The sequence below is a fragment of the Aethalodelphis obliquidens genome, unplaced genomic scaffold (genome assembly GCF_003676395.1).
Source record: "Aethalodelphis obliquidens isolate GAN/ISIS:26980383/991018 unplaced genomic scaffold, ASM367639v1 scaffold18, whole genome shotgun sequence".
NCBI classification, from domain to species: Eukaryota; Metazoa; Chordata; class Mammalia; order Artiodactyla; family Delphinidae; genus Aethalodelphis; species Aethalodelphis obliquidens.
In genome coordinates, this window is record NW_020837962.1 from 22793746 (window position 1) to 22818218 (window position 24473).

General features: G+C 45.7%; 1 protein-coding gene across 1 annotated transcript in view; it reads right to left on the reverse strand.

Annotated features, from left to right (window-relative positions):
• ISM1 (isthmin 1) overlaps positions 1 to 24473 on the reverse strand; it is a 90854-nt gene that overhangs the window by 17487 nt on the left and 48894 nt on the right. The window contains exons 2-3 of the mRNA XM_027118171.1: positions 14053 to 14292; positions 4829 to 5093 (exon numbers count right to left, since the gene is read on the reverse strand). Coding sequence (XP_026973972.1) covers positions 4829 to 5093; positions 14053 to 14292 — 505 coding nt within the window. The remainder of the gene's footprint in view (positions 1 to 4828; positions 5094 to 14052; positions 14293 to 24473) is intronic.

A 24473-nucleotide genomic window follows, 5' to 3' on the forward strand; every position in this document is an offset into this window, starting at 1 on the left:
ATGGAAACTGCAGACCCACAGATCCAAGAAATGCAACAAACCCCTAGCACAAGGAACATGGAAAAGACCACACCAAGGCCATGTCTTTATTTTAAATGCTCACAAAGTCATTTATTTTCCAAACATTTTAAAATACTGGTCCCCCAAAGTTAGGCACAGAACATGTATACAGCCACACGGCTGATCATTTCTATTGGGCTAGCAACGAACTGAAACAACCTCTTGGGGAAAAGTGGGCACGTCAGCCCTTTCTCTGGAAGTGTCTGTGGCATACAGCCCCCGACAAACACCCCATCCAAGCCCCTCCTCGTGGGGATTTCTATTTGTTTAATGTGTTTGCGGGAAAGAAAGGGAATTTCTGACTGGGGGACAAAGCTTTGAGGGCAGTATTCCTTTCTGCTATAATAAAATAAGCCTGTTCTCATTGGCTCACCTACCAGGGCATCACTCAGAGCAGAAGATGAACTTGAGCAGCAGTAGTTACAAAGATGACAACAAAGAAAGCAGAAAACAGTCCCTGTGAACATTTCCGTGGTGCTTGGACAGACCCTATCTGTGACATCAAAGAGCTTTGTGAGGGCAGAGAACAACCCACAGGGCAGTGGGCTGAGGGCCGGGTTACAGGGATGTTTGAAATTTTAAAGTGGTCATTATATACTTTCAGGGCACTACAGTTCTGTGGGCCAGTTATAGTGTTTGGGCAACTGAAGTGACTTGGGTCTTGGCTCGGCTGCTGGAAAGCCTCTACCCTAATCCTAGATGATAGTGGCTGCCAGTTATTGAGGGCCTGTCCTTAACCAGCTCCTCTGTCAACACACCCTGATTGAACTCCTATAACAATCCTGCAAGGTAGGTAGAAACACTCTCCTTTTATGGATAAGGAGACTGAGGCTCAGAGAGGTTAAGGTACTTGATTAAGGTCACACAGCTCAAACTTGGCAGAGCTGGGAGTAGATCTGAGATCTGCCCACTCTGGCCATATCCTGTTCTATACCCTGATATTCCAGCAACTTTGATTCCGGCCCCAGCAGCCCTTCCTTAAGATACTCACTTATGTGGCCATAATTTAATGTTACAAAGAAAAACCCTTGCAAAAAATCACTGTGGGATCTTTTAAAATAAGACCATGACCCATCAGAGAATTGCAAAGGACTGAGTCCCAGCCCACACTAAGCCGTGCCCATCTGATTTCATTATGCAGGTTATTCAGAGCAATCTGGGGAATGGTATACTACTATTTGAAAGAAAAGTATTTATTTGGACTCTTTCTTTGCCCTGGATGATACCGTAAGTATCTCAAACACATACGGTCCAAAGTTGAGCAGACTCAATCACAAATTCGGTCTAACGATCTTCTGTTGTGTATTTTATAATTTATTCTACAGATGCTGTTATGTTCTACTTATTCATCTAGCATTTTTGGAAATACTCTTTGGCCACAGACATTTACATTCTTATTAAAAATCCTACCTTCAAATATTTGAGATAGACATCTTCCACTAAGCCCAGTTCCTGTGGCAGTTGTACCTGGTCTCAGACGAGGCAGCAAGTCCTCAGGTTCAGTGACGCGCCCTGCTTTGCCACTGCATGGACCTCACCTTCCTGGGCTGTATATTCTCTCCTTGTGTCCTCCACAGCACCCGACACAGGGATAAATACTTAGAAATTGCTCTATACTTTCTTGTTGATTGAAATAAAAGAGGACTTAGCTCATCTGATGCTGTAAAGAATTCTGGAAATCACATGTTCCCTGTGAGTCAGACTGACAAGCAGTAATTATTCATCCATGTTGCAAATGCTACTGAGTTACTGTAGCGTGTAAGCTACACACCTATGGTCTCGCTTCTAAAAGTGTGGTCCGAGGGCCAGCAGTGTCAGCTTCACCAGGGCTCCCGGCCCTTTCTGGCATCTACGGCTTCAGAAGCTGCCTTTACCAAGAGCCCCAGGTGATTTGTGTGCACATAAAAGTCTGAGAAGCACTGCTTTAGAGGTATGATAAGGGACAAGATTTTCTTTGTAAAGTAGCCATCCTGATGTCTAGTCTAATGACGGTGACGTTACTAAAAGAAACTCTAAAATCATCAAAGATGGGAGTTTCTCCACGACCCAGGGATGCTGTAAGATCCAGATGCAGGGCACTCACTCCCCAGGTATTATAGATCTAGAAAGCTGGGGTGAAGGTGGCTCTGGTAGCCACAGTAACTGCCCCAGCAGAAGCAAATTCTACCCTCAAGACTGAAGTGGAGGGAGTATTCTTAATGTTCATACATTTGGCAGAATATAATCTGTAAAAGCTTTAGATGAAAAAGTTGTTTCTAAGTAGTGGTCTCCAAACTTTAGTAAGCATGAGAATCACCTGGTGACCTTGGTTGAAAAAAGAAACAAACAAAGAAGCCAAGAAAGACCCCAGGTCTCACTCCTGCATATTCTGGTTCAGTAGAAGGACAGCAGTGACCCTTGACCTGGACTGCACATTGGAGTCACCCACAGAGCTTTAAAAAACACTGATGCTTGGGCCCCACCCCCAGAGATCCCAAGTCAATTGATCTAGAGAGAAGTCCAGCCATCGGGATTTTTAAAAAATTGCTTAGGTGCGTATGAGCAACCATACTAAGAAACACTGGTGCTTTGGCCCCCACTGTTCCAGATCAGAGCCTGCTGGAGGGCTTGTTCAAACAGATTTTGGAGACCCACCCCAGAGAGTCTGATTCAGCAGGCCTGGAGTGGGGTCTGAAAATTTGCATTTCTATCATGGTCTTGGGTGATGCTGATCAACTGGCTTGGGAGCCACACCTGGAAAACCATTGGTATATAGGGAAGGGGCTGGGGCCCAGGATGGGTGTTAAATTTTAACAGGCAAAGGAGGGATTCTGAGGTCCGGGGTCTGAGCCTCAGTCAGAGAGACCTTGTTCCATGTGGTTTGGGCAGACAGGTTCAGCTTTAGTCCTGAGCCCAGGTTCAGTTCCACCCTGACCTTTTCCTCCCATTCCTATCTTCCAATCTAACTGTCCCATTTCTAAATACACTTTACTGTCCTAAAAGATGTGCTATTTATTTATTTTTCCAGAGAGGCAGAATAACATAGTAGTTAAGAGGACAGACTCTGGACCCAGACTGTCTGAGATGGATCCTAGGTCTTGACCCTTGAGGTCAAAGTTGTTTAACTTCTCCAGGCTTCCATTTCCCCATCTGTAAAATGGGTCCCTGCCTCAGTGAGCTGATTAAATGAGCTAATCTGTGAGAGCGGCTATGAAGAGGAACTGTGAAAGGCAGGTGCTGTAGAAAGGTTGGCTACTGTTCCCAATCCTTTGTCTTGGAAAATAAATTGGACTTCTGGGAAAGGAGAAGGTTTTACGAGCCTCCTGATTGGGTGGGGTCTGGGAGCTCTCTTTCTGCTCCCCTAGCATTTGATGTATATCTCTGCTGTGGCACCCTTTGCTCTATCAGTTAACTTTTCTCCTTTTGTCCATAGATAGGTGAGATGCTCTTTAGGGAAGGACTGTGTCTTAATCATTTTTGGATTCCCAGAACCTAGCACAGTGATGGGCATAAGACGTGTTCAATGTCAGTTGAAAAACTAAATGATGTGGCTGGGAAAAAAATGGTCTTACTCTTTTGGAAGTTGCCTAGGATCATCTATTAGCAGGTAGAAACGACTCTCCAATATACAACTGGTCTTTCTGCTGAAAAATGGGGGTAAGGGTGAGAATGCAAATAGTGCTAGACAAGTCATCCTCATAGAGTGTTCGCTTAAGTCTGCTGAGGCTGAACCACAAGAACATCACGATGGTGGATGCATTTGTAAGATATCAAATACTCTCATTATAACACAAGGTACACTGCCTGATTCCTCCTCAAGCCTGGCCAGATGCTTTCTGAATCTATTTCCTCTTCATCTAGGACACACAAAAACCATTTCCCAGCCTCCCTTGCATCTGCGTGGGGCCATATGATGAGGTCTTGCTGATAGAATTTGAGCAGACGTGATGTGTGTCATCTCCAGGCTGAGGGGGTTAAGAGAGTGTGTGCCTTTTCTAGGCTCTAGCTCTCTACTGTCTTCCAGCCAGATGCAGCGCATCCAGTGGATAATTTGCAGGCCCTCACAGCTGGTGGAGCTTCAAGATGGAAGGAGCCTGGGTCCCTGAATGACTGAGTGGAGCAGAATTCCCCCGACCCTGTCTCCCATCCCAGCTTAAGTGAGAAACGAACTTTCATGATTTTAAGTCATTGAACTTAGAAATTGCTTGTTATCTCAACTATCCTACTCTAAAAGCAGGGGAAACTATAAGTCCCAATTTGGGGTCTTGAGATTTATTGGTGGGGAGGCCTCGCTTTGACAACTCGTGACATACATGTCCATGAGGGTTTCCAAGGGCCACTCCACTGCCTACGGTAAACATAACACAGTTGCCTGGTCAAAGGAGACAGCGGGGTACATCTCTTTTACTAAGTTGATTTTTAGTATGAATTTTTACAGTCAAACATATGAGGAAGTGAACTTGGTGATTCTGTCATTTTGGAAAAAAAGAAAAGAAAATTTTTGGGAAAAAGAAGGCAGAACCTCTAAGACCCCTAACTGAAAAAAAAAAAATTCTCTCCTAGGATAATTGGTATTATTTTAAAATTATAGTCTTTCCAGAAAAATGTGGCTTTGGGGGCCTCTTGGGGCTTCTGTGGACAGAGCGGACAGAGTCTGTATGAGGTCTGCCTCATTGAAGACCCAAAGCCACACACGGTAAACGGGGTTTTGTTTGGCTCCACGTCCGCTGGGCCTCATCGTCTCATTTATTCTCCGCACCAATTTTATATTACTGGGTGGTAGACTCACCATATTCTGGCTGTTCTTTGGATTCAAAAGTCCGGTGGCCTGGGGCCGGACGGTCCCACCCCCCAGGGGGGTTGAGGAAGTTGCTGTCGTCTGAGGTACTGTCGTACTTGTAGTCCTGGTCCCCGCCGTTGGCCCTTGCCAAGGACAAGGACCTCTGCCACCAGGCCCGCCAGTCGGGGGATGGGACTGACCAGCTGGGCTTATTCTCCGGATGCTGATCTTTATCTGCTTCAGAGTCAGGACCGTCCACCACCTCTATGGTGACCTGAAGAATTCAGAACAGGCCAGGGTCAATGAGGAGTCAACAGCCTCTAAGCCGGGTGACCCTTGGAAGACAGTCTGAGAGAACGGAGGGAAATGTGCGTCCCTCACAAAGGAAAGCTGAGGCCGCACGGTGACACAGAATGGAAGACCTCCAGGGACGCCCAAAGGAACGGACGCACACGGGCCTCGGGTTGGGAGGAAGCAATGCATCCCTAGGGTCCCTGATTTACTGACGACTGTGTTGCTGGGAAGCCTTTAATTCAAGGAGTAAACATGTACCCTGTATGTTCTTGAAGTGGCACAAGAATAATTATAATAAAACTGAACACTTACTGAGTACTAACTCTGCACCAGGGATTGTTTTAAAGGCTCTACATATATTAATTTATTTAATCCTCAGAACAGCCTTATAAGGTTGGTTCTATCGATTGGCCCTCGTGGCTGCTGATCTCCAAAGATGTCCCCGGCAATTCCTCCCATTCTGGTATGTGTGTGCCACACCTCTCATCAAGAGGTGGAGTTTGTTTCCCCTCCCTTTCAGTCTGGGCTGGCCTTGTGACTCACTGTATCCAGTAGAATGTGTTAGGTGTGACAATGTGACAAGCCTTATGAGGTCTTGCAATTTCCATTTTCATTCTCTTGGCATGTTCCTACCATTATGTACAGAAGCCCAGCCTAGACCGCTGCTCACAGAGCCACATAGAGGAGGACAAAGAGTCCTCTCAGTCACTGGCCAGCTCTGAGGCCCCGGTCTTGTGTGTGGGGTCATTTTGGATCCTCCAGGCCCAGTTGGGTCACCCTAGCTGATACCACGTGGAACAGAGATGAGCTCTCCTGGCTGAGCCCTGCCCAAACTCCTGACCCATGGGACCGTGAGCAATCCAGTGGTGGTTGCTTTAAGCTATTAAGTTTTGGGATGGTTGCTAGACAGCTTTTTATAGACAGGGAAACTGGCACACAGAGAAGTTAACAACTTGCCTAAGGTCACAGAGCTAGTTAGTAACTGGCAGCCATGGGTAGTCTAGCTCCAGAGCCCACGCTCTTACCGACTTTGCCGTACTGCCTCTCAAAAAGTCAGTCACCGAGGTAGTGTCCCCTCCTGTGACCAAGTGAGCAAAGAGGCCACTGATGCTGGTGGGGGCTGGATGCCACAAGTCGTGTAGAGATGTGAGCACAAGGTCCTCAAGGTCCAGGATGTCACAGCTTGAGTTTCACTCATCCCTAGTCCAGACCCAGCACATACTCCTTAACCGACCCTCAGGGTCAGAGCAGATAGTTCCAGAGTCAAGGTCAGAACTTGCTCTTGGATTTATGGAGCCTAGTTTGGAAGTCACGGGGCTGAAGGAATGCAGCTTCTTGGCTTCGAGAGACAATCAACATAGAGAAACTTGTTTAAAAAACATAATAAAAGACTCCTTGGGTTCCTTTGGCCATCGCATAGCTCTTGCAACACCCCCTGGATGAGTTATGCGCAAATGAATCAGAAACATGCGCTCCAAGTAATCAGCGCAAGATGTACTGGGCAGATGCTTTTCCAGTTTTGCCCTAACTGGACATCTGAGAGATTTGCTGACATACTCTGCCACATTGCACCAGGTCGTGCCAATCCCTGAGACAAACAGACCCTTCCTTTTGTCTTAGGAATTGGAAGGTTTGAATTCTACTTGCTTTGACATATTAAAGAAGTTGCCCAGCTCATGGTGGGCCTGGGCTGTGGCCTTGTGTGGTCTAGACACAAAGTTAAGGGTGTGGCCTTCCATCCCAGATTATACTTGGGCTGTGGCAGGCCGAGCGCATCTCTTCCTCTGGTGTGGGATGCCTAGAAGGGCACCACTGGCTTGCTTCCATGCCACCACCATTACCCCAGTCTCATAAGCATCCCTTGCGTATTTGTAAATAATTATGGGACGTTTAGTAATCCCCGAAAAGGAAAAAAGAAAAGAAAGAATTACAGCATTTGCCTTGTATCATTGCTGTTTGCTGAAGGGAGGTTGTTGGAAAGGGATGGGGACCTGGACCCACACGCAACGCTGTAAGGGCAACGCGGAAGAAATACACAGCTGGGCTGTGCAGACCTGAGCTGGGCAGTGACACGGTGATGCCGAGCCTTTGACGACAACCTTTCTCCTCTGCAGTCCAGGCCCCCTGTGCCTGCAGACAGAACAACTGAGCCGCAACAATCGTCTGCGAGGCTATTAAGGGTTTTGGAGGGGAGAAGCCGCCAAGAGTCAGGCAAGCCTGCAATTATGGTAATGAAATCAGACTCTGGGTAGGAGATAAGGGGGAATGGGCTGGACAGTTTTGGTATTCCATTTGTATCCAGACTGGAGTCAAAGGGATTGCCTAAACAAAACGTGCCCTGCAATTTCTCCAAGCTGGGAATCAAAACAATTTCATGTTTTAAGCTATTACCGTCAATATGATTTTTTTCCCCCCGCAAACTACTGCTCAGATCCAAACAAAATAGATTTGTTGCCTGGCCAGGCAATGAGTAGCAAAATATGAATTTACTCCAAAAACTATATTGATGACTAAATCTCATCAGTTTAGAGGTTTCTTTTTCCTCTTTCATTTTTAGCCACTGCTCCAACTGAATTAAAAAATAAAAAACACACACACACACAAAATAAAAAACACACAAACCTTAGGATCCACCCTTCCCTGCAGTTAAGAATATGGAAACCTCATACAGACATCAAATGAAGAAATGTAATCTTGAGCCTGAAATTTCATAGGCATCCAATTAAAAAGACTTAATGAGCACGATCAGGACTTCTCGAATGGTGCGGATTAGTTTTATGTTTCCTGTTGCTCTTATTATATTTACATGTTCTTTAGCATCAAAGAATCTGTTCCTAAAAATGTCTTGAACAATAATAAGTGTGATGAGCTGAAGGTGTGGTAGTGAGCACAGCAGATTTCCAAGCTGATAGATCTTACCATCTTTTTGCATCCTTAATACACAGAATTGAAGCATCTCTAGTACATTGGTTTCTTCTGGACTTTTCTGTACCATGAATCAAGACAGTAAAAGAAAGAGAACTTTTCCAAAAGACCCAACTCCAACTTCTGGCAGAATCTTGTCAGCTCTAAGAAAGAGAGTCTGGAATAGGTGCCAATTTGGAGAATTCCATCCAAAATTAGTAAAGGAGGATAAAATCCTTTGTAATATTACCTGTTTCTTTCTTTCTCTTGAGAGTTTAAACATTTATAGAAACAAACTCTTTACTCTTGCTCTGAAAAGCACTTTCCACTGGGAAACTAACACATTTCTTAGTTTAACTGATAATAAACTAATGACACTGGGAATACAGAAGCCTTGACTTTCTGAACTCAGGAGAATCTTCTAGAAGCTTCTAACTTGGTCCTCTAAGCCTTGAGAGCTATGGTGACTAGGCAGATTTGGGTTCGTATTTATTTCCCAGAGAGGAAAATGAGGCCTGGGAGGTGAAATGATTCCTCAAAAGCACAGAGCATCCGGGGACAGGACGACAGTCTCCAGCAAAGGGTTAGACCCCCGATTATGCACCCCTTCTTCCTTGACAATTGCCGAAGAAAGAACACAAGGGACTAAGTAGATATATAATCCCTCCCTCTCAGACCCACTGATGCTCTAAAAACAACTCTGGCAGCTCCAGTGAGTGTGGTTAATGCTTTGAGATTTGCAACGTGCTCGTTCAAATATCATTGCTTGTTCTACACAAGTTAAACCCACACTTCAGGCATAGAAACTGGCCTAGAGAATTCACGTTCCTGAGGCGAACAGCAAGGAAGGTGGAGAGCTGGACTCAAAACTCCTGATTCTTAATTATTTTATACATTTCCTCTGTCATCTTCATGCTCACTGACATCACCAACCAGCATCCACCAGTCTGGGGAATCTTCCCATATTCCTGTCTCTGTGCTGAGGGCTTCGCGTGGATGATTTCATTTAATCCTCACAACAACCCTACTACTACAGAGTATTGTACCGCAGAGGTACTACTCACAGGTTGTGTTATCATTCCCATTGTACAGACAAGGAAACTGAGGCATAGAGAGGTCGAGTAACCTGCACGCAGCCATAGAGGCCAAGCCTGGTCAACAAAACTGTGGTACCAGAGCCCAAGGGCAGGTTGGTGGACTCTAGCTCATGACAGGGACTGCAGGGCCCCCATAAGAATCTGAACAATACCGGCTTGTCCCCTGGAGTGTGTGGGCCCATCTCTTGGGCACAGAGATTTCTTGGTTCTTACTTGGCCAGGCCTGCCATTCCAAAAGGATTTTAGGAAGAACGGAGGAGGGGAAATCAGAAGTAGAAGCACGTACAACACCTGCAGCCCCGGCCAACTCATCTGATTGTATCAAGAGGTCTACGGCAGTGTAAATAAGTCTGTGCGAGGGGAAAAAAAAGGCCTTTAGATGACTATTTTTGTGTCTCCCTCAATGGAAGAAAAGAAATAAATACATTGGTTAAAATGAATACAGATCTCAGATTGACCCAGAAAAGAGAACTATTTGGTGGTGAATAGCCACTGCGGTCATGAATTGATGCAGTGAGCTTAATAATGAGTTTATTTTAGAGATTTTTGTCTTTGCTATCTGACCATCAGCTGCAGACCAGAAACTTAGCCAAGGATACCGAAGTTCAAGTTGAACTTCTCCTGGGAGATTGACTTTCTTTCCTGAGTGATTTATTTATTTATTTATTCGTTGCCAAAACCCCAACTTCTAGTTTTGTTTTAAATTTAATATGGAGATTGGGTTCAGGAGTTTGAGGCTATTTCTTTCTCTTTTGTGCATTGTTGTTTTTTTTTTTTTTCTTTCCCTTCACTCACTTCCACAGCCTGAAGCCAGTCTTAAAATGGAGAGCCCAATCCACTTGGGACAGAGGCCACCTGGCTTCAGGGGTTTAAAAAAAAAAAAAGCTCTAAAAAGCTGGGCTTTTGAAAGGATTTCCCTTCCTAAAAGTCAAGAGGCCCAAGAGCTCAGCGTTGTCACTTTGGAAAGGTGTGGGCGGTTTGGCAGGGGGGCACAGCAGACCCCAGCCTTGGAGCGTGGGAAATGCTTGCAGACACAGGGGGGCTGGGGGGAGGTTCAGAGAGATGGGTATCAGATTCCTGGGTAGCTCCCGGCTCCAGTGAGGGCTACCTAAGTGGGGGTGAGGGGCAGGTTGCCAGGGGATGGGGGGAGACCAGGCCAGGGGCCCCGGCAGCGGAAGCCGACCCACTGATATGCCTTCACCTGTTTTCAGTCCACTCCCCAGGGAGAGACAATGCTTGGACGGCCCGGGGTGACCGGTGGGACTGTCTGCTTGGCTGAATCGGCCCTGTGTCAAACCAGTGGATTTCAACAAAAGACCAGAGCTCTGAGGAAGGGGCGAGGGCTGACAACGTGAAAACCATCACTCCTTTTAGAAAGCACCTCATCTTTTAAAGGACCACCGGGGAGCTGGTTTACTCAAGTGCAGTGGGGCATGAGGCTACAGCGGCCAGTGCTGCGTGTGTGTGTGTGTGTGTGTGTGAGTTTGTGTGTATGTACGTGCCCTCACACACACTCACACTCAGACCTAGGGCTGGGGCTCCCAGGGGTAGCAGCTGAGTCAGTCTTTCTTCGAGCATCTTTCTGAGTCACTAACACTCCCCTTTCATAATCTTCCAGAAAGAGAAAGGACAGGAATGCAGTTCAGTGTTCCATCATCAGATCAATAAAACATAGGCTGCCCTACCCCACCCCGCCGACTGCCTGCGGAAGGTTAACAGACACAGGGCTTGTGCAAGGCAGAAATTGGATGAACCAACTGGCTGGTGGGCAACAGGACAGCACTGGCCTGGTCTTTGATTCTGATGGCATCTGGGTTGAAGCCTCATTCGTTTCGGGTCCATTTTGCCAGAAACACTGATATTTGGAGCTACGGGGAAACCTACACTCTTGAGAGGTATAGTGATTTCTTCTGTCCAAAGGGTAACTCAAGAAACATATAGGGACCTCATAGGAGTCGCCTGGTCCCCTTCCCGCCTTGTGCTCCGAAGCATCCCTTTCTGAAGCAGCTCCTGGAGGCAAACTTCTTGTATGTGCTGGGGCGGTGCTGAGACAGAGTGAAGACAAAGTGGGGATTCCTTTGCACCTGTTAGAAGTCTATACAAACAGGTGACTGTGGGCTCAGAGGGGACAAGGACGAACGATTTCCTTTTGTCCCATCTCCGCTGCCATCCTTGTGACGGCACAAGGGGAAGCTGCGTTTTATAAAAGTCCAAGAGGCTTTGTTGGAGAGTCTCAAGTGTGGTGATCTCATAACTCATCCTCCACTTATCCTCTGTTCCCTTGTCTCACTTTATAGTTCTCTCCACACCCATAAACTCCAACCACCCTCTCATCCCTCAGGAAGCCCAGCGGAACTGTTCCAAAGCACTCTTCACTTCGCGTCTGGCTAGACAACACAGCTTATTCTGATGAAAAATGTATTGCGAGCTCCGGGGTTTTACTGAGCTCATGCACAAATCCATCGCTTCATGGCTGCCCTTTTCTTTTTATGGAAAAGTCATTTGGGTTCCCCAGATCTGAGGATCCCAACCACTTTTGCCCCACTGTTCTTCCCTGACAGTCAGGTTAAGGTTTTAAAAAGGCCCAAGTGGGGTCTGAGGACTTCCTGATGGATGGATTTATCTGGTAGAGAGAAAGGGGATCCTGAGAAATTTTGTTAGAAATTCGGTTCTAGGTGGAGCTCCATGCGCTTAGTAAATTTCTAATGAGGGGACTGCAGCCTTCCAGTCCCGTGCATCCAGGTCTTTTCTTGTAAGTTTATATTAGTAACTCTTAAATCGATTATATTAATAGCTCAGTCCTCAGCATTAAGCCCCACAATGACATTTCCCATCTCTGAAAAAAAAATGCAAGCTACAGCAAACCTAAAATTGTTGTGGGCATGATCTAAGCATCCTTGGGATAAGGGTGGTTTAGTCCTAAAACCGTAAAATCTATCAACAAGGAAAAATCACTTCCTGTCAATGAAGGCGTGATGGGGAGCCTCTGAGCAACAGTAAGGAGATGTCTGTACCTTTTTTTGCCAGTCTGCACCTCCCCCAAGTGGATCCTTTGTTCTTTATCAGAGAGCCATGTGGCCAGTTCCCGGAGAGAGGGCAGTGGATCAAAAGGCCTGTTTTCCCCATTAATCAATTAGAACAGTCCAAGACCTATTGGAAATATTAATTGGTCCATGCAGTGATTTTGGCACATGGGTTGTCAAAGAGTGACCTCCAAAACATCTTTCACTTATGTACCCTCAACGCTGCCCTGCCCTAATCTTCCCAAATATCCCATCTATTCAGGTCTGTCCTCCATGGAACTCAGCGCTTTTTCTGCCTCTGTCTCCACAATCCTTCTGGCACTGTCTTGGGTGGTAGCCGGGATCGTTACACCTACGTCATTTCCTGGAGGGAGAACAACTTGCATTTCTTAACTTCCCAGAAGCTAACACGGCGTTGAGGTGCATTCTCAGGGACATTCAGTAGTCATAACAACACTGGTGTTAGGAACAAAACAACTCTGGCCAAGGAAATCTGATCTAAAAGCGTGTCACACAGACAGTGTTAGTCTTGCGAGAGAGACCACTAACCTAATTATGGATCAATTGTTCCAAGGTCAGGTTCAGGAACTTTCTGCCATGGAAGCTAATTGGAATTTGATGCAGAGAAAGAATAAGCTGCCCTTCCTCCAATGAAAAGAGTTGAGGATAAACTTAAAAGTATGGAGGCAGGCACCTGAGGACTCGGGCTGCACAGGGCCAGGCTGCCCAGGGGGATGAGCTGCCCTCGGACGCCATGGGTACCGTCTCTGGGAAGAAACAGTGGGAGGCACAAGCAAAATTCAAAATGAGGAGTTTGTTTTTGAAACATGAAGTGGAAGGGTGAGTATTCTTGGGAGCCTGAGAGACTGGGTTTGAGCCCCAACTACTGTTTACTAGCCATGTGGCCTTGGGCAAACCAAATGGGAACTTCCTGAGAGTCAGTTGCATTATTGATAATATTGGAGGAATGACGTGGGCTCCATAAGAGTATTGGGAGAGTCAAATCGGATCCACCTTTACTCTGTAAAGTAAATTGTGCTATTTCAGCGCAGATGAGAGTTCTTATTTTCAGTTCCAGGTACCTCTTTCCTAATCTCCCATTTCCTTCAGCGTCACCCCAGCTCATCTTAGTGATATGTAGTCCTCTCTCCCCTAGAAACTTCTGTTATCACCTCCTTTCCTCTTATCAAAAATTTTTTATCAGTCATTCACACTTTGGAGCAACTGAAGTGTTGTCAGCGCCTAAAGGAATTTCTGGTGTTGAAGGCAAGCTGGAGAGGCATTTGAGAGACTGTGTCTTCCTGCGCATCTTAGAAATCACACTGTGATCTGCCTCATCTACTCATGTGTCTGATTGGCCTTTCCCTATAGCTAACATATTTCATCAATTTCAGGGCATATTATTTTGTTTTGTTTTCACATTTCTTTTTTTTTTTTTTGATGTGGACCATTTTTAAAGTCTTTATTGAATTTGTTACAGTACTGCTTCTGTTTTATGTTTTGTTTTTTTGGCTGTGAGGCATGTAGGATCTTAGCTCCCCGACCAGGGATTGAACCCACACCCCCTGCCTTGGAAGGTGAAGTCTTAACCACTGGACCTGCAGGGAAGTCCCTGTTTTTACATTTCAACAGCTCTGAAATCAGGATGTATCTTATAATCATTGATGTGTCATACTCTAAGTAGCACTGCTTTCTTTTTTCAGTGGTTGATAAAATAATGATGCATCTCATTATCCAGGGTGTTACACAGATGAAATACAACGCTGCTCTTATAGAGATAACATGCTTGTCAGGAGGATTCATTAAGGGGTCAAGGAGAAAAGTGAGGTAAGGCAGCAGTTGCTTTGGAATCAGATCAGGAAACAAAGACATGGGCTGTTTCATTTTCTTTCACCTTTCAGTTGCTAAGCATTACCTGGATATTTGGATTCTGCCCATTGATATCAGCTTTGGAAAGATCTGGAAAGTTTGGTAGATCAAGGAGAAAGGATCTGGGGCCATCTCTTTGCAATGAAGGGGGCCCAGCCTCTTGCTGGAATTGCTGTCTGGGGAATGGTTCGTGTGCAGACTGGTGGTCCGAATGCTCCCCTGGTGTTTCTTTGGAGAGAGGAGAGCTGGTTTCCGATGTCGAGGCACTTTCCATGTTGAGGTTATTCTAAAACAAACAAACAAGCAAATGAACAAATAAATAGGAGAAGCATGATTTATAAATGCTACCCTTAAAAATTCAGGACAAGGACAATTTCAGGGGCTGGAATTAAGCCAGGATGGTATTCCCAACTTGTTTTCCTTCCATGGCTTAGTTTTTCTATCTTCAAAAAGCTAAATCATCCGGAAATTTTCCTAGCCTGCTACTTGGGAATTTTCTGAGGGCTAATGTGTGATTGGATATTAATCAAACATCAAAGCATATCAACAGAAAGTGCTAATCTGAAGGAGACTAGGTGCTCATTTAGAACTGGAATCAAATTATGGTTTCCTTATCACAGCTTCAATTGATTAACCACTCTGGCTTGAGTTATAGCCCCAGTATCCAGTGTTTGTTTCTTTGGTGTGGGTCAGCAGAAGATCTGACCAAACTGGGTAAAATACTTCAGCCAAATCGTTGATTATTTCTAACCATCCATCCATCCATCCATCCAACCATTTTTTTCATCCATCCACTCACTAACCTATTTAACTTTCATTCCTCCTTCCTTCAATTCTTTCATTCATCTACTCATCCATCCTTCCATCCATTTATCCATCCATTCATCCACACAGTCAACAAGTGTCAACCACACACTAGGCACAGGAAAGGCATGAACAAGACAGACACGGGTCCTATTCTCTTAGAGAGTATGTCTAGTTGGGGGGAATAAACAATAAATACACACATAAATAAGATCAGGTCAGAGAATGGTGATTGCTAAGAAGAAAAGGAAGAAGAAAATGAGATAGAGTGGTCAGGGCAACTTTAGATAGGTAGCTGGGGAAGACCTTCCTAAGAAGGTGACATCTGAAGTGAAACCTGAACACCTGTAATTATCTGGGGGAAGAACATTCTAGCAGAGGGAACAGCAAGTAAGACAGTCCTGAGGTAGGGATGGCTTGTCTCATTTGAGAAACACAGAGAAGGCCAGTGAGGCTGGGATGGAGTGAAGGAAGGGAGAACGACCCAAGATGGGGATGAAGAGGTGGAGACAGGCCAAGAAAAAGTGACAAAAAGGCATTCTGAAATTGAATGTCTTTATCCCGGAAAGAAAAGTCCAAGTCTGTTGTTTTTCCAAACTAGCAAAAAATGTCCGTGTTTAGTTGTCACTAGGGGAAATTTTTTCCAGTGACTGAAGAGTGTAGTAGTTGCTGGACTTCTTTCTCAAAGCAGTCCTTCTTCTGCTCTCATTCTTCCTGGACCTCTTGTTGGATGTTTCCTCCATCCCTTCAGGCATAGCATTTTCATGTTTACTGGTGGAGGGAGATGTGGAGATAGAATTTCACCAGTGTTTGGGTCAGTGGTTAATGTTCTTCTTATTCTTGGGCATGTTTGGGGGTTTTGGAGTGAATATTCCAGCACATTGCCTCCACACACACTCCCTGCCCCCTCTCACAGCAGCGTCTTTGACCCAGTCAAGGGGTTACACCTGGTATCAAAACACTCCCGACTCTGAGTACCCAAGGCCAAGAATGGCCTGAGGATGAAACATATGCAGTGGGTAATGATCTTATTAGAGAGCTGACCTGAGGGGATGGATTTTTCTCTCTTTGAACAGACATGGGGCTGTGAGGAATAAACTCACTTGTGCAGAGACCATGTGAATGTTCCCAGAGGCCAAGAAGAGGCTGAGCTAGAAAGAAGCATGTCTGCTGTCTCTTCCTTAACATGTGCAGTTACGGCAGGGGAAGTGGGCTGCTCTTCATCATGTCTTTGCTTGCCCTTCTCCTCTGCTCAGGAGATGTGGCCAGGGGCAGTGTCTTTGTTCACCTCTCCTGTCACCTTTCTGCCATGTTTTCATCTCCTGACACTTCCTCCTAGGGGGAGTTGCCCTGCCATCCCCAGGCATTGCTCAATGCAACAGAGGCCAAATGTATTATGCTGAGATTATATTATCCAGCACATAGAGAGAGACAGAGACAGAGACAGAGACATGCTAATTCTTTCCTCAACGTAAGACCTTTCTATCATAGCCCAGGGGAAGATAACTGAATGCAACTGTTCCCTTGTTTTTCTCCCTGGATCCTCAACAGTGTTAGTAAGGAGAGTTGACTTCTCATGGAGAATTTATTGCACAGGGTTTGGGAATCTAAGTCTCAGAAGGGACCCAGGATTTGCTTGTCCATGGCTTGAGGGATCCCCGGCAAACCCAGCCCTCACTTCATTATAGCAACTGGGACATACTGTTTAACTGTGTTAAAGATGGAGCTCTTTTTACTTTTCCCTGTGATGAAGCACTCTTTCTACTATGAAAACTTATATTTTATTTTATATTTGATACTTTTGTTTTTTGGCCACACTGCATGGCATGTGGGATCTTAGTTCCCCAACCAGGGATTGAACCCATGCCCCCTGCAGTGGAAGTGAAGAGTCCCAACCACTGGACTGCCAGGGAATTCCAGAAAAACTTGTATTTTAGAAGAAGAGATAGGAAAGGTATCTGTGCTGCTTATTTGGCATTTCACTTAGACGGCTGAAAAAACAAGGACTGACTATGATGGGTTTCTTGATCTGACTCTGGACTTTCTACTGAGAGGAGATACACTACCCCAGAGTGATCCTGGCTTAGACAGGGACCAAGAAAACCCCTTAAACTCTCTGTGGCTCAATAATTCTCCATGTAAAACAAAGCAGACGATAAGGAGAATCCCATGCTGTCCCAGCAGGACGGTCAAGAGAACTCAGGGTGGGTTGTGACTATACTTGAAAAGAGAAATGTAGAGTTAGGGCAACCGGGCTGGACGATTCAGGCCTCAAGTGCCTCTGCCGCGAAGACGGGGGCTAAAGTACATGTTGGCTTGAATTATGGACACAGTTGTGGCATTTCTCCATCTTTCCCCAATCCTCATCCTCCCACCCCTCCAACAACATTTGGAAGATGAGAATGGGAATAATAAAAAATGCTAATCACGATCTCTGAATATCTGAATTATTCTTGCATTTTTACAAAAACATATTTATCTGGAAATCTTGGCTCCCTCGAAACCGTGGCATGCCCCCAGACTGTTCAGAAACTGGAAGCTCTACGGTAGGGGGAGGGTGCCTTACAGTGAATCATATAAAATGAAGCTCCACTTTACTCGATCAATGACAAGATTCAGGGAGTCACCATTATTTTGGTAATCAAGAATTTAAATCTGGGGCGGGAGACAGTAGACAGGGTCTGCTAACAAGGCAGGAAAACACCTCTTCTTCATTCTTTCTCAAAGACCCACTGTACGGCTTCCTTGTAGAGGCCCCACTGGAGGTCATGGCTGATGCGCCGAACTCACTCACCACGAGATCCACTTAATTATTCTAGCAGAGTAAAGGTTCTCAGGAAGGGTGGATCTCAGAATGAAGATTTAAACAGTTGGTATGTTATTCAGAAAAGCAGACATTATTCTCTGAAGACGTGAGCTTTGGACAGTCCAGGGATTGAAGGAAAGAAATATCACCATTCTTTCCAAGGTGCTGCAGGATTCATTTTGTTGAAATTCAAGGGACATGAGGGCATCTGCTCAGTTTGGGAAAATATGTCTTTACCCACAATGTGTCTTTGAGTTGACTTTCAATCTGTGACAATGCTGCAGCTCCAGGAGCCACGTTCTCTCTAATCTGCGAGCTGTGGCTACTAATAGAGAGAGAAGAACTAAAGCTAGTTAGCGGTTTATACGCATGCAGTGTTCCACTGCCAAGGAAGGTGACCTGTGGTGGCCAAATTGTCCAGCTGCTGCTGAACGCTCCCCATCTTTGGGCATAGCTCCTGTCCCTCCATCGTTTTACAACTTATTCTTGTTTAAAATAGGAATAAAGTACTAATATTGTAAAGTGTTAACAATAATAATAAAATTATAAACTAGGCTCCATGCTCAAGCAGCCTGGAGTTTTGCCTTAGATGGCAGTATTATTGTGGCAGACATTGTAGTTTCCTCCCCAATATCCATTCCCCACTTTTTTTTTTTTTTTACTCAGTGCTTATTTCAGGTGGCAACGTGCCTGGCTAAAACTACATGTCCTAGCATCCACTGCAGCTAGGGATGACCATGTGACACGGTTCTACCCAATGAGATGTAAGTGGAAGGTGCCTGATGGTACTATTGGACAGAAGGCAGAGTCAGTTTGCCTTTTGCCTCTTTTCCGTCTTCCATTTTCTCCTGGCTGAACTGTGGATAGTAGTGTTGGAAGTGAAATGATGCCACTGGCAAGAGGTTGAAGATACACGCCAAAGGTGGCTGAATGGAAAGATAGAGGAACCGGGGTCCCTGATAGCATGGCAGAGCCTTCATACTAGTCCTGGAATGATGCCCTCTGAACTTCTTGTACCCTTGATACAAACAGTAGTATTGACAATACTGCAGCCCTAGTAGCAATGTTCCCTGTACGATTCTAATTTGAGAGCCGTGACTGCCAATAAAAAGGGAAAAGCCCTGTTTAGCAAAGTGACTCAAGACTGTGTACCATCCCCAGCTGTATGAAGTACCAACAGGGCATATAGTGAATCATCACCGTGACCTTCACAATGGCAGCCAGGTTATGGGTACTCAGCTCTGCTGCTGATTTTCATAATATCCTTTTCCAAATCTGCCCTCTACCCCCTTCTCTGTATACGTATAGAATCTTCTATTATTTCAGCATCTATATCTTACATTTCTCAAATCTATTACTCACTGGGTAATGTAATATTTCCTTTAATTTATCCAAAAATACTATCATTAAAGTTCAAGGACTTTGCCCTCAAAGGATCCAGAGATCCTTGGACAAATGGCTGACCCCAGAACTTGGGCAGGGAAGTCAAGGTGAGTTTGGGATATTTTGCTGTGTCAGAAAGCCAGGAAGACTTCAGTGATTAATGGTGTCCTCTTGAAAGAACACAGGAGCCAGATTGACGGGCCCACCCTGCACCAGGATTAGACAATTTGGGCGTTAAAACAAAAAAGGTTGTCGTTGACTGCCATACATTGCATCTGTGACATTCCATGAGCCTATGATGATACTCATAAAAGAGAGGAAGCCAGAAAAACCATCACCCCCGTTCGAGGTAGGGATCATAAAACTCCTTACTTTGAACATTTGTATTAAAAAGAAGTAGAGTTTTGTCTAAGGAAATAAAGTTTGAACTGAGATTGAAAAACACAGGTAAAATGAAGCCCGTGAAGCAGGTGAAGAGGACGGAGCAGAGGGGGAGATGGGCCAGGGAGCACTGCAATCCTGGCAAAGGATATGGTGGGTGCAGACTCCCTGAGGCCTCCCAGGGCCTGGCGCAGAGGCCCAAAGGCTATCAGAGGTGGAATGGAGTGGGTGTTAGGCTCAGTGCCAGTCTGCTGTCTTAGTAAGCGATCACTGAGTAAATAATACAAATGCTAGGCCCAAACCCAGACGTCTGGACCCACCAGCCTTCGGTCTGAAAGCTTTCTATCCTACTGTACTGTGACTTTTCCATTAGGTCCCCACTTCCCCACTGGCATTCTCTGGGTCGTCTGGAGTCTTGCTAAGCTTTATGTGTGGGGATCGTCTCCCTGGCTCTCATCGGCTGGCCCTGGATGCCCCTGGGAAAGCTCTGTGAAGATGTGCTGAGAAGAGAAAACCTCTCATCGGCAGACCAGGTACAGTTTCTAAGATACCAAGCCCAGGCACTTTGTCATTCATGTCCTTTCTCCCCAGGACATCCCTGGCCCAAGACCAAGGATGCCCAGCAAACGCCCTTAGCCCCTGTGGCGCGGACTCGCTCATTTTGGCTGTCCTTGTGACCAAGGTGGATCTCCACGGCCACATCAAGGTCAGCATGGCCACAGTGGACAGAGTTGCCAGCTGGTCATTTGACATAGGAGCGAGCGAGAGAGGGAGGGGTTCTTTGGAGAACCAAGTCACAGGGGAAATTAGGGCGATCAGCTCGAGGGGGACAATCAAGGTGTGAAAATGGGCGATGGGTCCACCTTTGGAAGAAGCGTGCTAAGCATCATTGTCCCAAGTCTGCAGCCAGCCACCTGCCCTGTTCCACAAACATCAACCAAAGGTTGGAGTATGAAAAACCGGGCTGATGTGACCACTTCCAGAACCTCCAGGAGAGGCACAAGCTAGTACCAAATTGTGGCTGGCTTGGACAGTTTTAGTGCTTTTTTTTTTTTTTGAGGCTGTGGTAACTATTCCCAGATTAACACAACCAGGCAGACTTCTTGGAGGCAGATGGGATGGCAAATTTCTGGAGGGCAAAGAACAGGCCATATCTACAATCTCAAACCCCACACCCTCCAATTCCACAAGCTCGGGGGGCACCCAATAAGTACTAGTTGATGATAATGATGGCCATGGGCCTAGTTAGATTTTGTTTTAATTAGGCTCAGGCTACAGGCCTCATTACCCCTAATGTGGCTTTTATGTGGGATTCTAAAGAAAAAAAAAAAATCCAAGACTCTTATATTGAAGATATTAAAGAAGATATTATTAGCAATGCTTTTGGTCTCATAGACTTTGAACAACAAACAACAAAGATTATAATTAACGTCACTGCAGCCTCTCTCCTTAAAATATATTAACAATATAGCTAATTAGCAATATGTCCTCATTTGGGGCTGGACATCTGCATATTATTATCGACAATGCTTGTTTCCTTTTTCCAGATTAAAGGCAGCCATGCTGCACCCAGGCATATGGCCACACTCCTTCCACATTAAAACACTCCATATTCTTCTCCCCACGATAAACACACTTGGGGCTTTATCTGTGTTGGGCATCGATTTTTGTCTGGAATATTTCCACACGTCTAAAAATAAGTTCAAGAATGCCATGGGTGGTATTTCAAAGGGAAGAGCAAAAATTTCCCTGTTTGGAGAGAAAAAAAGAATAAAAGGGTACTCTGATTATCTTTACACATGACTAGGGAGCAAGCGCTCCCAGGAAGAGAAAACCAGGAGAGTGAACAATGTGAATTTCAGACGGGAAAGCCTGCTTTCTCAGGGGGTGCGCTCGTTCTTAGGGCTTGGGAAGATGGCAGAGAGATGGTGATCACAGGAACGGAAGCAGAGGTGGCGGAGGCTTGTTCAGTGCAGTGTTGGAGAGGAGGAACCAGGATCCATGGGGAGGTCCTCGCACTGTTGAACACACCGATGAGGTCAGCCACCTTCTTTTCTCTCCAGCGGTGTGTGATGGTAATCACACCCCTTCAGGCAGCAGGAACAGAGCAAATATCCATGGCTCTATTTTATGGCAAGCATGAACATGCAATGCCCCTTCGCAGGAAAGTACAAATTCCTGGCAGAGGGAAGTGGCCAGAACTGTGCTTCAATCTTTGCTGTCGGATCCTGAAGACAATCCTGGCAGCTAGTGACATAGGCACGTCGTGTTTCAAGAATGCAGGAGCATTTCATCTTGGTTGGGAATGGAGCCCTCTGTTGAAAGTCTGACTAATAGCTGAGGAATCTTCTGTTATGGGGGCAGAATGTATCAGAAGGCTGTTTACTCTAGGGCTTGGGAGTGACCTTGCTTATGATCTCAGGCGATGCTTTGGAAGGAATGAAGAATGGCCGACTCCTTGCACTTGGGCAGGGAGCTGGCTCCACAGGGGAAGGGGCCGCTGGTGTGTGTCTCCCACCCCTGCGTTTCCTTCTTGATCGAAGTCTCTTGGGGCCGGCTGACAAAATGGAAGTCAATGCCCCACTAGCTCGTCGTCTCCGATACTTCTGTAAACAGCTTTGATCTTGAAAATGTGCGGATTATTGGTGATTTTTCAAGTTGTACTTTCTCCACTGCTGGCAAAGAAAACAGAGTGAGAACCACCCGGGCCCCATTTCCTTTATGTCCTGTTAGGCTAAAGAATGAACAGAAACGAGACGCAAATTATTCTTTTAAGTCTAAGAAAACATGTGAGAAGTAGAGTCCAAGGCTGGAAAGCCAATTTGGCTAAAGAAACCTTCAGCCATCATCTAAACCGTCTCTGCCAACGGAGGGGGATGGAGAAATGGTATTTTCCGGACTCCTTCTCCGGGCAAATGGTGGAACTGCCTAGAAGGGACGCGTGTATAAGTTCTCTTGGGGTGTGAGACAAACATGCTCCCCAGTAAGCTGAGGGAAGATTTTGTCTGCTGAGAGGGGTATTTGAATTTGAGGGCGGCACTAACTTGCTCAGGGCTGTAGAGAACAGGTGAAGGGTGGCCACCAGGGGGCTTCAGCCACGTGGAGCTCAGCCTCCCCTCTAAGTCCAACTTTGAGCAAATATTGAATGAGTGTGGATTACTGTGGACTTTTCAAACTGTGCTTTCTCCGTATCTGGGAAGTAAACAGAGCGGTAGCTATCCAGATCCTTTTCTGGAGCCCAGTTTGAAGAGGTACCAAATTATTAGCGTGCCTAAATGGCCTAACGATCTAAGTCCTCCCTTGACCAGAGGGAGAGTGTCAAACAGGACAAGGAGACCCTGGCGGTGAATGCCCCCTGCAGTGATTCTGCGCCTCCCCACATGGCCTGGGGGGCACCCAAGGCCAAGGCAAGGCTGGTGTCTGCTGCGCGAGGCAGAACTTGGAAGACAAGTCAAAGGGCAAAGACTGGCAGAGTTCAGACTGGCCTGGGTGGGGGTTGGTGGCCTTGGGGACCCTTGCCCAGCTTATTGTTTTAATTAAGATGGATTTCTCTCAACACGCAAAGTTAAGACCCATCACTGAAACCTACCACAGATCTTTCTGCTCCAAGTACCTCTAAACTAGATTTTAACGGGAACTGGACCTTAACCTTGGAATCCTAGAGAAGGGCTCAAGGTGTTGAGGAAGGGTCCTAGGATAGGAGGTATGAGGCCCAGTCTACGTCTCAGCATTGCCCCTACCTAATTTTATAAGCTTAGGCAATTTCCTGTACCTTTGCACCTAGATTGGTAGGGTTTGCAAAAACGTCCTCTATCTGTAAATATCTATGCTTTGGGTAGTTGTCTCCTACACTGCCTTTGCATCTGGTTGTGTGACTTACTTTGGCTGTTGGATAAGCAGAGATAAGTGTGTCTTAGAGCTTACCTTTTTTTTTTTTTTTTTTTTTTTTTATTGCTCTTTGCAATCTCAAGGCCTGGGCTAGCCTGTGGGATGAGGCCAGACATGTGGAACAGAGACGATCTACCCCAGACTGAACAGCCTGCCAATGACCAATCGCTCAAATGGAGACCATCCTAGACCATCTGGACCCAGCTGAGCCGGTCCAGACTAGGAAAGCCACCCAGCTGACCCATGGAATCGTGAGAAATGATAAACAGTGGTGGTTTTAAAAAGCTAATGAATTCAGAGTGGTTTGTTACATGGCAAAAGCTAACTGATATCAGTTAGCAAAAGCTAACTGATAACGGGACCTCAGTTATTTCTTCTGTAAAATGGGTGTGGCGACATAGGATAGGAACTAGAGAAAACCTCTCAATCCATCTAGTTATGACCTCCTAGGACTGGAAGCCTCAAGAGACACTTGTCCTGGAGAAAGTGTTTTCTAACAATTAAAGAAAAAAACCTGATACCAAATGCTAAAAACATCAAACTGAGAGTGGGGAAATTGAACAAAAATGTGATGGTTCTAAATGCATGAAGTGCAAATACTATCTTCAATGTCGAGCACGTTTCCTTCTTTCTCCCATCCTTCTACCTGCTGACTCAAAGCTGGGTCAAACCTGTTGGAAAACATCCCTCTGCCTACTGCTTCCATCATTTACATGTGCTGCTCTGTTAACAGCTCCAAGGTCAGTGTTTCAAAGATTCGGAGCTGAGACTTAACAATTCTCCCTCACACTTTCATGATGCACCTGTATGGCTTTGTTGGCTCTCAGAACTAGTAATGCTCATTTATTAGGGAAACCCTACTGACACTATAAAACAGTTATAGAGCCATCATAGAGCAGCTATAGCCTGGGGTGAAGAGAAAGCTGTACACCACCAGGCCCGGTTCCCTTTCCCACCTGTCCGCAGAGATTGTTCTTATTTGGACTCCTGTCTGTTCTCCTCCAGGGAAACTGTTTGATCCCTGCTTGGAAAGCTGGCAGCTGATGTGATTGTGGGCCCTGGACTTAGCTTGGCTAATCTTTCTTTATAAATGGATGGAGTTTTGCTCTGTTTATAGAGTCACTCAACAAACACTTTCTGGGCATCTATGGCTTGGCCAAAAAGTTCCTTCGGTTTTAAAGTAAAAATAAAAGACACGTTCTTCA